Source organism: Neodiprion pinetum, chromosome 5 (assembly GCF_021155775.2).
Source record: "Neodiprion pinetum isolate iyNeoPine1 chromosome 5, iyNeoPine1.2, whole genome shotgun sequence".
Taxonomy (NCBI): Eukaryota; Metazoa; Arthropoda; class Insecta; order Hymenoptera; family Diprionidae; genus Neodiprion; species Neodiprion pinetum.
This window is the reverse complement of record NC_060236.1, coordinates 18136657-18151382: the sequence shown is the minus strand read 5'-3', so window position 1 is coordinate 18151382 and position 14726 is coordinate 18136657. Positions and strand designations below refer to the sequence as shown.

At 39.5% G+C, this 14726-nt stretch overlaps 1 protein-coding gene across 4 annotated transcripts in view; it reads left to right on the top strand.

Annotated features, from left to right (window-relative positions):
- The window catches only part of NFAT (NFAT nuclear factor), a 68738-nt gene extending 55161 nt beyond the window's left edge, over nt 1-13577 (top strand). For 2 of the 4 annotated variants that reach the window (XM_046628897.2, XM_046628896.2), the window contains exons 2-7: nt 1634-1923; nt 4054-4222; nt 5871-6389; nt 8993-9454; nt 10343-11871; nt 12364-13577. In XM_046628897.2, coding sequence (XP_046484853.1) covers nt 1634-1923; nt 4054-4222; nt 5871-6389; nt 8993-9454; nt 10343-11871; nt 12364-13338 — 3944 coding nt within the window. In that variant the 3' untranslated portion in view covers nt 13339-13577. Of the gene's footprint in view, nt 1-1633; nt 1924-4053; nt 4223-5870; nt 6390-8992; nt 9455-10342; nt 11872-12363 lie in introns of those variants that run through there. The other 2 variants (XM_069136641.1, XM_069136642.1) reach the window with 2 other exon arrangements.
- Nucleotides 13578-14726: the final 1149 nt, after the last annotated feature.

The following is a 14726-nucleotide window of genomic DNA, read 5'->3' as shown; positions in this document are numbered from 1 at the left end:
CAGATTTTGTTTGAATTCAACACACGAACTAAGTGAAAACTAAATTTGGGTTGAATAGAATCATAAAGATTTTTATAATTAGGTAGAAAATTGTTGATGATGTGTGGAGAAAAGAAATTAGTTTTTTCTGAATATCCAATTTCGTTGTACAGTAAATTTTGTCGTCGATGGCTTTATTCTCAATGTTCGATCGATAATAATGTAAATCGATAACGAAAGATTTACGTCAGAATTCGGGTGTGAGATGGAACGAATAAAAGTCATACCGTCTCTATCGAGGCAGACTTTACATGCGTCGAAATGATTGAGCGTGTTAAGGAAAATCGATTTTACGTCTTATTTTACGAGTTAATCGAAAAGTCGGTAATGAGCTTCGTAATTTAGGTCGATCAAAAGAATGATCGCGGCATCGCCTTAAGGCGGCGCATTCAATGGTGGTGTAGACAGATTTTAAAATCTAGACAGTTCTCGTATGGTTATAGAATTTCTGATACGTGCCGTCAAACAGAAGCCAGAATTACTATATTATACGAAAGAATAACTGTAAAATATACATACACACATAGGAAAAAGATTTGTATACGTGAAACTGAGGAATTCTAACGATTTCACCCAAGTCTTCCCCTAAATCGTAGTGATTTGCTTCACTTCAAAAGTTTTTAAAATTGTTCATCGTGCGCACTGTGTCCCAGAAATTGTTTCGGTATCGACGCGAAGAAAACAAATAAACTAGTAAACATTCCTGTAATAAGGAATAAAACAACATCCATACTGTGTGATAGAAATGAATGAAAACAAGTTTGAATAAGATAAGCTAAAACATTTTTGGGGGATTTTTTCGTTCACTGTAGAAATTTACAGAAGTTGTTTGAGAAAAATGTTACCATTAGTTAGAATATCTTAGATTGGATAAACATAGATTTATGCGAGGGGCCAATCACTCAACATCAGTAGCTTTGTACGGTAGATTTAAAGATTGAATCGTTTCAAATGATTCTACATGATTTCAAATATTTCAGAGTATCCAAATTATTTCACGGGATTTTACGAGCTTCAAAAGGATTTTCAGGCTTATATGTAATTTCAAAGAATTTCAAAAGGTTTTCGAAAAATCTTGTACGATTTCAGGCTTTCATGCGACTTCAAAGATTTCATAAAATCCAAAAGATTTCGTAAGATTTCAAAGTATTTAAGATGCAATACAATTTCAAAGATTTCATAAAAATCCACAACTATTGAAAGAATTTTGAACAATTTAATGGGATTACAGAGAATCCGTGTAATTTCAATTAAGATTTTGCAGGGTTTCTCAAGATTTGTTCAGGATTTAAAAGATTTCGTAAAATTTGATTATTGGCGCACACTGGATTCTAAGAGTGGTCAACCCTTCGCCATTTTTTCAACTACTTGACATTTCAACTTGTTGCAATCGAATTTGCTCAGAATCATTTCTATTGCCCAGTGGAAATATTGTTTCGTTCGTGTTCGCGAATCGTTGGTTCGAACAACACCGCTGCAGGTTGTTGTAAAATTTTTTCGTTCGTCTCTTTTCACAGCTTCTGATCATTCAGACCAATTCATCCTTACTATTTTCCATCATAACACAGTTTTCTCTGTTTCCGCCCCTCTGCAGGAAGTGCTGGGGGTCTGTCATCAACTGCGACTGGGACTTCCGCGAGAGGAACGGTAGCGCCAACGGCTAGAACATATTCCTCGAGGAGGATCAACCACCCTCGTCAAAGTGCGCAGCCCAAGGTGCTGCTTGCCTCGGCGAGGCCAAACTCTGGTATCCGGGGTTCCGATGAACTCGCGGCGAGACTGATAAGCGCCCAGGACGCCTGTGACAATTCTAACGACTCGGGCCTCGGCTTCGAAGAGCGGCAGCAGCAGCAGCAGCAGCAGCAGCAGCAGCTCTCCAACGCCGTAAGTATAATTCTATCGTATTCACACTGGTTCACAGACAAACATTTACAATTGCGTTTACTGTCCTTAACGAAAGGGTATTTACTTAACGATCAGGTGATAGAACCATTTCGATCGGTCTCCAAGTGATTTTAAACATTTTTAACTGGTTTGAAAATGATTTCCAGCTGTTTTAAACCAATTTCAACCAGTTTCAAACGGCTTACAAGTGATTTCAAGTGAATTCAAGCGGTTATACAATGATTACAAACAATTTTGAACTAATCTCGACGATTTAAAAATTATTTTTGAAGTGGTCTCAAGTGATTCATAAGGGTTTCAAACTCATTTTAAACGATTCATGACCGATTTCTAAGCAAAAGTTGTTTGCAATTTTAACGAGTAAATGGTCCCGAGGCCCTATTGACTATTTTCATTTTTTACTACGGTTGAAAAATATAGCTCCGGCTAGAAAATATAAGTTCGTTTTGTGACTGTGAAATTCTGACTAAATGATGATGGAGGAAAACAGTCATACTTTAAAACTTCAGTACTTTAACTCGCTCGAAGTCGTTCTAAATGTAATTCAAATAAAAAAAAACGTCATTTGTCCTTCGGTGTTTCGTCACGTTAACTCCCAACTTTAGTCTGATATTTATTTACACTTCTCTGTTATTCGGGGATTGACGTGTATAATCAGATGTACGGTCTGAGCAAAATAATGTCAAAACGGGAGAGTTACAGAATAAAAAATGGACAATTCCAACTGACGATGGGGTTAATCAAGTTGAATTAGGCCAAAAAAATGTCCCATTCATATGGAGAAACAAAACGAAAAAAATACCAGTGGATATACCTGCGTGATGCTCAAACATAAACAACTTTTCTCTTTGTGTACTCTTCGTAAACAAAAGCAAACAATAATTATAGATTGATCAAATCTTCCAAGTACTAACCTGTTTTCTTTAGATATTGAAACGGGTGTCACCTATTAATATCGTCTATCCACATGCCAAAGATGTGAAACTGATTTAGATTCTAAACAATTACTGATTGAAATAATATTTGAATGTAGTCATCAGTCTGTCATTCATATTATACTATTTCGACCCATGTTATTCAGACCCTTTTTTCTAAGTAGCTTGAGTATTTTTTCTCTTAAATTTTCATTATTTTCTAAATTGAATTTCTTCTGTTGTTATTACAATGTGTTGCTTTTACGGTGATTTGTAGCTAACTTATTTAAAAATAAAGTCAGATATGTTTTGTTACTGATGTATGATATACGATAAAGTTTTTACTAAAACAGAAGGCAGAATAGTAATACGACGATTTAAAAGTTGTTGATCACTTGGTTTTCTTCGAAAGGAGTTTTTTTTTCAATTTCCTTTTATTTTTATTTCTTCGTATTGAGGGGATATTGTGTTGACCAAATACATATTCATTAACCTCATTTGCACTTTTACTTCGTAATTGTTTCGTTCGAGCATTGTTTTAGTTGGACAGCTGAATGAAAACTTCAATAACATCTGTTTTTGAACCAGTTAAACAGTCTCTTAAATCAGCGTGAAAGCTAATTTCCTCATTACAGCAACACCTCTGTCTCTTACAACCCCACATAATTAACCACCTAGCCAGAATATTTTGATAGTTCGCAGTCTTCTAGACATTTCCAAAATTCAAACCAACATCACATGTATAATGTATATAATATATACCTGTACATATTTGGAAGTTCAAGGGTCAGATACTCGTTTGCCTCTTTGCAAGTGTTTCGTCTGCACATCGTGCAATTCTAACGCTATATGGAACTTCAAAAACAGCGAAAAATTAGTCTGTATAATTTCAAAAAGTTAAATTGTAGAAGGGTCAAAGCATGGGGATCTGAAGTATACTTAGAACCATAAGAATGAGTACATAAGCCGAAGCATAAAATCGTCAGAACTAGAACAAGAGTCAAAACATAAAATTGTCAGAATCCTGCCGATTGTTTATTTTGGTTACTGTATATCTACTTGTCTACGTATCAAGTTTCTAAATTTAAAAATTTTGTCAAACAGCCTTCCGCGTTTTTTAAAATTCGACGTTGTGGCCATTCTATTTCTCAATCCTTCCACCTTTTCACCCTTATCCTTTCACTTTCCTTATCAGGGCTGGAGCGCTGGCGAGGAGGATTCGAAGCGGCGCAGAATGGACATAAAGCTGGAATCGGAGGACGCCAACTTTGCGTTCCCGGAAGTTCAGGCACGCGGCCGAAACGAGACGAAAACCGCTGCAAGGGGCAATACAAATGGTATCGGAGGTGCTTCTATTCCCAGAGGTGGGTTAGGAAGCGTCGTCGGTCGCGTTATTGGTTTCACAAGGCCGCGGCCAGCCATCGGCGTCCTCGGCCCAAAGAGGGCCCCCTTTGCTCATCAAGGCCCTGTCAGACTAATTTCGCAACTATGTGAGTCGTTTCCCCCTTGAAATCATCACGTCAAAAATTTCAGAGACTCGCAATTAATTCACGGAATATTACAAGATCGTGAAGATTTTTAAAAGCTCTCAAGAGATCTCAAATGATTTTTACAAGATTTTACGTAAAATTTGATGGGATTTTAAGGGGGTGCTCTGGTCGGTTTTGACCACGGTCTTACATATAAGTCTTGAACCGAACGTGGTGGGGGGTGGTCAGTTCACGTCCGAAACAAAAGTACAACTTATGGCCACAAGAGCGCCGCTACGAGTTATTCACTAGCTTATTATTATTATTTGGCGGAACCCTAACCAATCTTTTTGATACTCATACACAGATAACCTTACGTTGTAATGTCACTCACAGCCCCCTGACACTCACCACTGCTCGTATACTAAAAAATTGTACGCGTCTTGTCCCCGTTTTCTAGTTCCTCTACGTGGCGCTAGTAGTAGACTTCTGGTACGCTCGCTGCCCTCGCTGACCGCGTGTAAGCTCGTCAGGTAACTACTAGCGCCACTAGTGGTGGAAATTGGCGGCAGAATCGAGGGACATTTTGCGAACCACTTTTAGCACCGTGTGTCAGGGGGCTGGTCACTCATATGTCTATGAATAACTGTCAGCGCTGCGTAGTGGCCAGTAGTGGCAAAAAAAATTTGGACAATAACGCGGCTACCCCCACCACTCAAATTTCAGTTCGTTGCAAGACTTGGATGTAAAACACCCGTATTCATAGCCCTTCCTTGAGGAACAAGGATGCGCTTGGTGTCTATGCACTCATGACCCGTATGACGCAAAGATCACAGCCAGTCTACAGGTTAACCTCTTTGAGGTTATACACTCTCATTAACCGACGCAACTTGACAATGCGAGCCAAGCGGTTTAAGTTAGATTTAAATATGGCGTTGTGACATCTGGTGGCGAAATAATCCGTTACACTATGTGGCCACATTTAGGTTTGAGAGACCTTTTTCATCGTATTTATTGCCGTAGATAGATTTCTTGCAAAGAAACTAAAGCTTCACAGCTTGCGCTGGATTTTCCGTACATTCGTTACGCGTAATTGACCCAAAACAATCCACTGATAGTCCAGTTCTTATCGCCATATTGCTTAGCTACATCCCATGTTCGTGCAAATGCTGATTTCTATTACATCATATGATATCGATCGATTTCCAATTTCACCCTCGATTTTCAATGATTTCTCAAGGTTCTGCATTATGATGTTACATGACTCTAATCAAATCGTAAAATCACTCGAATTCATTGGAATGGGGCACTTTGTTAAAATCAATGGAAATCGATAAACTGAAAGTAAAAAAAAATACCACGACATGAATAAAACGAAAATATGTTGCTCCAAATTGATGTTTCAAATCGAAATCATTGATCCGAATTGTAATTGAACAAACTTTAGCATTTGACTGTGCCGAAGCGAAATTTTTTTTTTCCATGTGAGAGGATGCGCTTTACTGCATATTCAAATAAAGATGAAATTACCAACGATTTTCAGATAGTACGTCAAGAGACGGAAAGACGCAACTGCAGATAATCTGTCAGCCGGAGCAGCAGCATAGAGCTAGATACCAAACAGAGGGTTCACGAGGCGCTGTGAAGGATCGGACAGGAAATGGATTCCCAATAGTGCGTCTGGTCGGTTACGACAAGCCAACGACCCTCCAGGTCTTCATTGGCACAGACCTGGGTCGAGTTGCTCCACACATGTTTTACCAGGCATGCAGAGTGAGTGGAAAAAACTCGACCCCTTGCGTTGAGCGCAAGGTGGATGGTACGATTGTCATTGAGGTGGACATGGATCCGGCAAAAGAAATGCTGGTCACCTGTGACTGCGTCGGCATTCTGAAAGAGCGAAATGTTGATGTCGAGCATAGGTTTCCCCAGGAAGCTGGCATTCTTCAGGGGCGCAGCAAAAAGAAATCTACCAGGTGTCGCATGGTGTTTCGCACTACTATTTCGCACCCTAACGGCACCACTGAAACTCTACAAATTTGCTCACAGCCCATCGTTTGCAGTGAGTATAATCCTTTTTTCAACAAATCTACAGAATGACTTGTTAGATACTCGTTTACCCATCGATTTCCAATATTTTTCATGCACTTGCAGTTTTCGTTCACGGATTAGAAGGCTGAAAAAGTACGTGAATTTTAGCAATGTATATCTTAACAACCAATTTTTCAATTTGATTGGCGTGTGTTTTATTCAAAAGTATGTAAATCGAGCTTTGTTTGCATTTCTTTTTTTATTGGAATCAATTAACGAGGTGCATTGTTATTGACCTGACTGTAACGTCAACCATTTCGAGATGTTTAGCGGTGCCCACGATTTTTCAGAAACGTCTCAACCGAGCGAAATGATTGATATCACCGTCAATAACATTCCTTTCTGTTAAATTATCGAACAAAAAAAAAAACTTGAGTGACGCTTGATCTACTCACTTTTGAACAAAATACACCCTAATGAAATTGAATAAATGGTTTTTGAGGCATAAATTTCCAAAATCCATTCGCTTTTTCAGTTGTCTTCCTTATGCTAAAAACTAGCAGCCAGAGTTCATAGTTAAATTTGCTGTTTTCATTTAAACAAGGCGTAGTGACGCTCAGTGATCGAAGTTCTGTTCAAACTCCGCGAAAAACAGCTAATACATTTAGCAATTCTGATCAGGCATCAAACACTATCGAACTATCCTTTTTATAACAAGTCTACTGCACTTGGCCGCTAACTCTGGCTACCAGCAGAAGCTTCATGTGTTTTTTTCCAATAAAAAAATTAGATCATTGTTGATTCAAAGTGGACATTTCTTGTCAAAAAATGTTGAAACAAATTAATATTATCAATCCGATCAGAATACGAAGAGAAAACTGAAGAATAGTATCCATTTCTTTTTTGAAAAAAATAACAATATGATTAAAAGCTCATCGATTGGATGAATGTAAAAAAACTCTGGTCAAATAGTTTATATATTTTTTAGTTTCTATTTCATACTCTTTCAAAAAACAAAAAAAAACGTCTTTTAAAGGTAGCGCGACTTTCTGGGTTTCATCCTACTGTTTGGGGGTGATTACTCATTGATTAATCAAACATACCAGAAGTGACAAGCTATGGAGGTTTGTTGTTCATTTATTTTTTTCACTGTATACAAATGAATAAACAGTTTCGTGCATTTATTTGTCGAAGAGTGAAAATTTAACAAGACATATTGTAATCCATACAACTTGTCAGAAAAAACAAATAAAAGCAACAATAAAATAAACTCAAAATAAAAAATTGTTTTGTTCGAAGAAAAAAAAAAAACTATTAAAAACAATACTCACGAACTCTATAAAATCTTATGTATTTTATTACGTTTTTTCAAAACACAAAGCAACAAATCCTTTGCAGTATTTTGAATCATTCATGTTTCCCAGAAACTGACAGTGTGCTTTGAACAGTTGTTATAGAAGTATTTATAATATCTGTATGAGCCAGTGTTTGTTTGAAAGGTTTTTGGAAATTCATAAACAAATCCATGATATTGGTAATGATTATAATAACTGAAATATCTGTCCATAATTTGTCGATTTTCCTGCATAAAGATGTAGTACATTGACAGAATTCAAGTCCCTTTTGGTAAAATCGTTTCTAAGGGTCACAGTCATTCAATCTGTTTGCAGGGTAAAATCAAAATTCTATATTCACACATAAAATCAAAATAGTTCCGTTAGATGTTATCTGGATAGTTATATTGAATCGGGTTACACTTGAGAAATTGAGTATTCGTACATTGAGAATTCCTTTTGTCATTAGTTTATCAATCAAGCAACAAGAGAAGATGATTGTAAAACGCTTAATTCCTATTTATGCGTAAATACGGAGAAATGAACTTTGATATAAATTTGATGGTTGTGGTATGCTTAATTTCTGAAAAAAGTCAGTGTAGTATTCTGAAAACGTCTGAGAATTCTTATATATTCACGTATTGACAATGAAACGTAGACTTTCAAAAAGAAAAGAAAAATGTGAAATTTTCGGCAAACATGTAAGCGTAAATATTTGTAAACGGTGGCTACTTTTCTGGAAAACCTGAGAACCCAGTAAATGTCAGCAAGTTTAGGTCGGTACAGAAGAGTCAGGGACATTTCGAAAATATTTGCGTTTTTTTTCTGGAAATTCCGTGAGATATGGCGTTCAATTTAATCTTTAAATTTATCAACTATTACTGATAATCTAAACTAGTTTGCTAGGATATTTTTTCAATTCTTATTTCACTTACCGCATTCACTCAATTATCTGTATGTATTTGTAAAGTTGACAATGATGATCTTAATAACAGTGTGGACATGTACGCTAAAAACATAAACTTCAATTTAACTAGGTTTTCTGCTTTTTATTTATTCACGAACTATTCAACTCAGACGTTTTTAAAGATATTGAAAAGATGTTCCAAAATGCAAAGCAAGGACTCGGAGAAAAAGTGTAGGTTCGATCAGGGAAACAAGGAAAAGTTAGATAATTTTCAAAACCAAATTGATTGGTGACTTTAAAACTGTGAACTTAGCATTTACTGGAAAATTTAAAGGCAGGAAGATTGTAAAGGATTCTAGTGATTAATTTCTACCATTTTCTCTACTTTCTCAGCTCAACCGCCAGGCATACCAGAAATCAGCAAAAAATCTCTTACGTCATGTCCATGCACCGGTGGGCTGGAGCTGTTCGTGCTGGGAAAGAACTTCCTGAAGGATACACGAATCGTGTTTCACCTGGACGACGAAGATATGTCGAGCAGCATGGAGCCACACTGGGAATGCGCCGTGCTTCCTGACAAGGAATTTCTGCAGCAGACGCATCTGGTCTGCGTGGTTCCGCCATACAGACGCCAAGATCTCGAACCCAACGAGTCGATTAGTGTGAAACTCTACGCAGTTTCATCGGGGAAGACTAGCGAGCCTCATGCTTTTCTTTATACCGCTGCCTCTGCCGCTCCTGAACCATCTGTTGGAAAAATAGAATCTGTTTTACCCGTTTTGACCACTACTTCAGCCGAAGCCACTCTGACTTCGTCCACAGAGGTTGTTTCTCTGACAAGCGTTTCTACGAGCTGTAAGTGCAATAATTAATAAGATGAGTTCGCTACAGAGTTTCAGAATTTTTTCTGAACATTCGGACCGATTTTCATCCAATTTTTACGCGATCGAGGAATTGAATGTATTGCTAGTCGTCAAAAAATCGTAAAAATTGATGTGCTGACCGATTTTTAATTTGTCAATGCACATAAGGAGAACAAAAAAATCTTTCAATCGAAATATGTACTTTATTTGATTTGATAAGGCGGAATTTTTTTTACAATTGCGTAATCAAAACCAGTTGGATTATGAAAATTTCAATTCATTCAATGAAACAAATTAGGTAGCTGCAACTTATTCCTTAAATATTCGGTACACTTATCTTCATAAAATATATTCACCTAATAAATTGCCTACGTAGCTTCAACGAACTTTCATTGTTTTAAGAAATGATTCATTTTATTAGTTGATTCCAAAATTTCTCAGGCCAATATATAGAAACAACACATTGTTTTTCACAAATTGTAAAACTCCATTCAGTAAAATTTACATGATAATCGTAAATTTAAAGTAAAATAAAAAATAGATTTTTAAGTACATGTAACTGTACACAATTCAAAGACCGTCGATAAATTAACAACTATAAGTTCGATTGGAAAATTTCCAAAAAATCATATTCTTTTTTTCAGTGTCGGCTGTATTTTGTTCGGAGTTCATTGTTTTACTGATTTTGGAGTGAAAAAAAAAAGAACAAAAATAGAAAAATAGAAAGCACCAATTTTTCAGGTGGTTGTTTTTTGAAAAATCATAAAGTCGGGAAGAAAGATCTAAATGAGAAAAAAAATGATTATTCTGAAGGTAGTGATGGAAAAACCGCATATCCGTATTCAACATAGCGCTAATCAATATCCGAATAAATTTTTAGCGCTACTTTCGCCAGTGGTGACAAGCACGTCAAGTTTCGCATCGGCCATGGAACAGCAGCCGTCGCCGCCTCACTCCGAGCCGCAACAAGTGCAACAACAACAACAACAACAACAAAAACAACAACAACAACAACAACAACAACAACAACAACAACAAAAACAACCACAACAACAACAGCAGCAGCAGCAGCAGCAGCAGCAAGAAGTGTTGAAGAGCGAGAGCTGCCAGTCACCTCCATCATCGAGTTCGCCAGTAACGCCTGTAATGATGTGGACCACACAGTCCCAGAGTTCGTGCACAAATGTAATGATGCCACCACCTCCGATGATTGCAAGCCCAATACTAAGCATTCACTCGTCTTCCGATCTCCAACTGATACTCCCCGATAACCTGAAAACCGAGATCCTCGACGAAAGCAGTCAGAGCAGTATGATTAGCGAAAACAGCATGCAGGGACTGCCGAGCAGCACAGCAACCAGCCAGCAAGCAGCGTCCTGTCCCCTGCAAATAAGTGGCGAAGGCTCGAGGGAGGCTCCAGCATCACTTCTGTCTGTCGTTAGCGCTAATGTCTCAGCAGCTGTGAGTCCCTCTGAGGAGACAGCAGTTAATCTGCTCGGGGTCGCAGACATGATTCGAAATCAACATCCGCTCGCTCTCTCTCCGCAAGATCCCTTCAGTGTTATGCAAGACTCTCCTCAAGTGAAGGTCCTCAGTCCACGACACATCAATAAAGAATCGACGGGGCTTTTGTCCTCCGGAGACGGAGACGGAAGCTCCAGTGGACGGGTCCAGGGTGCAGGTGTCGTCGATCTACGAATGAAACAACAACAACAGCAGCAACGGGATTTCTCCACCCTGACAACGTTTGCTGCAACTGCTCCTGATCAAAGTCTTCCTGCGCAAAGCGGACACAGCATTGAGAAGTATCTGAACCACATTGAGACTTCCCCGTCACAGAACAAGGAGCCAGAGAGAGGCGGAGCAGGAGGCGATTTTGTGGCCAGCGTCCAGCAGCGAGGGTCGATTATATCGACCGGCAGGCAACAGCAGCAGCAGGTTTCGCAACCTCCAAATATCCTTGCTCCGACACACGCGACTAAGAAATTAGATGCTTTGGTCAATTCTGCAGCTGAAACGCACCAGCTTGGTTCACCAGTTCCAGCCTCTGAAATCTCGACGGTGAATCTGATAGGGCATGTTTCTCCGGACGCCGAGGCGATCCATCGACAGCAGCAGCTCGACGTTATGTCTGGATCTCCGCAGCCAAGGAACAGTCCGCCTATTCCTGTTAAGGCGATGATACTCGAGGCACTCATGCCTGCGCCAACTATCTCTGGACAGCCCATGACACCTGTCAGCGTCGCTGTTCCTGCAAATAATGGAGCACCTGAGAAATTGCCTGAGGAAAATCTTCTAACGACTATTGCCACTGCGCTTCTGCCTCCCATGCAGGAACCACCGATCAATACTGCTGCTGGTACCGCCGCTTCGCCTACTTGCGTTACCACCATTCATCGTCCGCTGGAGGTATTTTTTTATAAAGCTAGTCATTTTTTTTTTTTTTTACTATTCAGGGTATATTCATATTGGTATGCATAGGAAAAATCTCGAAACGTGCGTAAAGTTAGTTAAGCAGTCGATTCACGTGATACCAGGTGTACCAATGCAACAACGAGAAACATGCAAGTTTAACCGTTAAATCCGCTTCATACGCCGTTTTGGGATAGTTTGAAAGATACATATTTTCACTTTTCGGTTTATCGAAAACCTGTTCCACCAAGTTTAAAGGATACATTGACGATTCTAAAATATCTTACTTTTCACGTGTCTGATATACCGTTTGCCTGTAAACGTGGGCCACTGTTTCGAATCGTGCTCCACTCAAACGGACGCAGAAGAGTTGATTTTCGTGATTATTGAATTTCTGTTCTCTTGTTTTAAAGCCCTTTAAATGCATTTACCAAAGCACTTAACCCAGCCCTGAACAAAACCGAATAATCTAAATTGTCCGAACACCAGGTACCAAGCGAGCCGATTCCCTCAGCAGCTGAACAGATCCAGCAGATGCAGGTTCTTGCACAGCAGGAAGTGGCTGCAATGCAGCAAGTCCAACAGGTTGAGCAAGTGATGGCACAGGCTCAGCAGCAAGTTGAGCAGGTTGTGGCCCATGCACATCAGCAGGCAGTTCAGGCAGTTCAGCAGGCGCAACAGCAAGTGGTCCAGCAGGTTGTCCAGCACGCGCAGGTGGTCCAGCACGCGGTCCAGCAGGTCCAGGCAGTCCAGCAGGTACAGGCGGTTCCAGCGGTGCAGCAGGCGGTCCAACAGGCTACGCAGGAGGCTGTTCAACAGGCGGTTCAGCAGGCGACCCAAGAAGTGGTCCAGCAAGTCCAGGCGGTTCAGCAAGCGGTGCAGCAGGCACAGGCAGCACAGGCAATGCAGCATGCGGTTCAGCAAGACATAGGATCGATGCTGAGCCAGCCGGCAGGTTTTGTTGCCGAAGCGAGTTCGGCCCTGGCCAGTGGAGCAGCGCAGGAGCCAAGCCAGCAGAGGCTGACAACAGCTGCCGAGCAGGCGATAAATTCAGTGATAACAAACGCGACACAGGACATAATAAACAATCGTCCAATAACTACGACGACAGCGCACGCGATCATTGCCACAAAGAATATTCTCAACAGTGTTGCGACGCAGAGCGCACAGCTAATGAACACCGCCATGGAGGGGATTCTGCCGAAGTCTCCGACTGGACAGGGTGCCATGGTCGAGCAAGTTACCAACAAGGCGACATTGCCAGTGGGCAATTCTAGCCAAGGTGTCAGTGTGCCTGTAACTGCCAGCGGGCCTGTTAATCCCAGCAACGCTGGACCACCTGCCAGGAAACCTGAAGATGCTGGGGGCATGTTGCCACAGGAATTAACTTCTATGTCTGAGCATGACCTTCTCAGCTATATCAATCCCAGCTGTTTTGATCCCCAAGGAGGATTTCTCATGTAGTATCGATGTCGATATGGGTGCTATATTGGATTACTCTAATACACATATATACTAACCCCCTCCCCCCAAATTCGCAAAATGATTAAGGTGCTTTGAACATTTACGAGTATTGGGATAATTTATTTTTATTTTGAAACTTTGAATCGATTTGGAATTTATAAAATGATCGTGTATTATTATATTGTCAGAAACTGCATCCCGGTCAGCTAGGCCGGAATAAACATCATACAGATTTTTCATCTATTTATTTCTCTGCGAGACGAGTTTTTGTGGTTATGCTGGGCAAATTATTCAATTATCAATTCATGTGATAATTTATCGGCCTTGAGTCACCAGAGCACACTTCCTAACACAAGATCTATCGTATCGCAAAACATTTTGCACCGAACCGATGTTTCACGAAAGAATGGGATGGATTTTCGTAAATACTTTGAAATCGGACACATGGCCCTGTGCTCAAACACCTTAAGACGGTGCCCTGATCTATTTTGTCGTTGAGGTATGTATTTCCAAATATCAAATCCATTCTACACGCAATTCTGAACAAAAACACTCATACGTTTTCTTTGACACAGAAATAAAGAACTGCTATAAATTCTACGAAATTGTCATAGTAAATTCGTAGAATTCACGTCATTTTTTTATTTCTATGTCAAATGAAAATGTCTTAAGAGTGTTTTTGTTCAGAATCGCGTGTAGGATGGGGTTGTTAAACCCATTTTCGTGTTTGACATACATGGACGTCGATATTTGGAGATATGTACGTCAACACCGAACTCGACCAGGGCATCCCCATAATTTTGAAAGGTATATGAAGTAAAAAAAATTGAGACTAACTGTTAACAATTGTTTACTCAGAATGTGTACATATAAAAAAAAAGAAAAAAGAAACTAAAGAACGTTATTGTTTTATTACCGTTCGAAACAATCGACACCGCGATTCACAATATGTACCTATATATATATATATACGCTACGGGCCTTACCACGGCGACCAGAAACGTCCCACTACCTTCCATCACGCGGTAAACCGATCGATAAAAATTCGGCATGGTGAGGACTGTCGTTTAAATCGAAGGCCGTAAAATCGAGGTCCTAGTATACCACTTAAATTGAATTGGAGATCTTTTAAATCTTTTTTTCAGTTTCTTATTATTATTTTATTTGGGACAAAACAAAAGTGCCTTGAAAGTAAACTACGTGTTTATTTATTTGACTTATTTTGTTTTTCAATTATGTAAAATTAGATTGATGAAAGTTGATAGAAAGAAGAGAAGAAAAAAAACTAATATTTCTTTTTAGATTGTAACGAAGCGGTTTTTGAACTGGATATATAAGGGCTATTCCGCGTCAACCGGATCAGTTATCTCTCAGATATTTTTTTAATT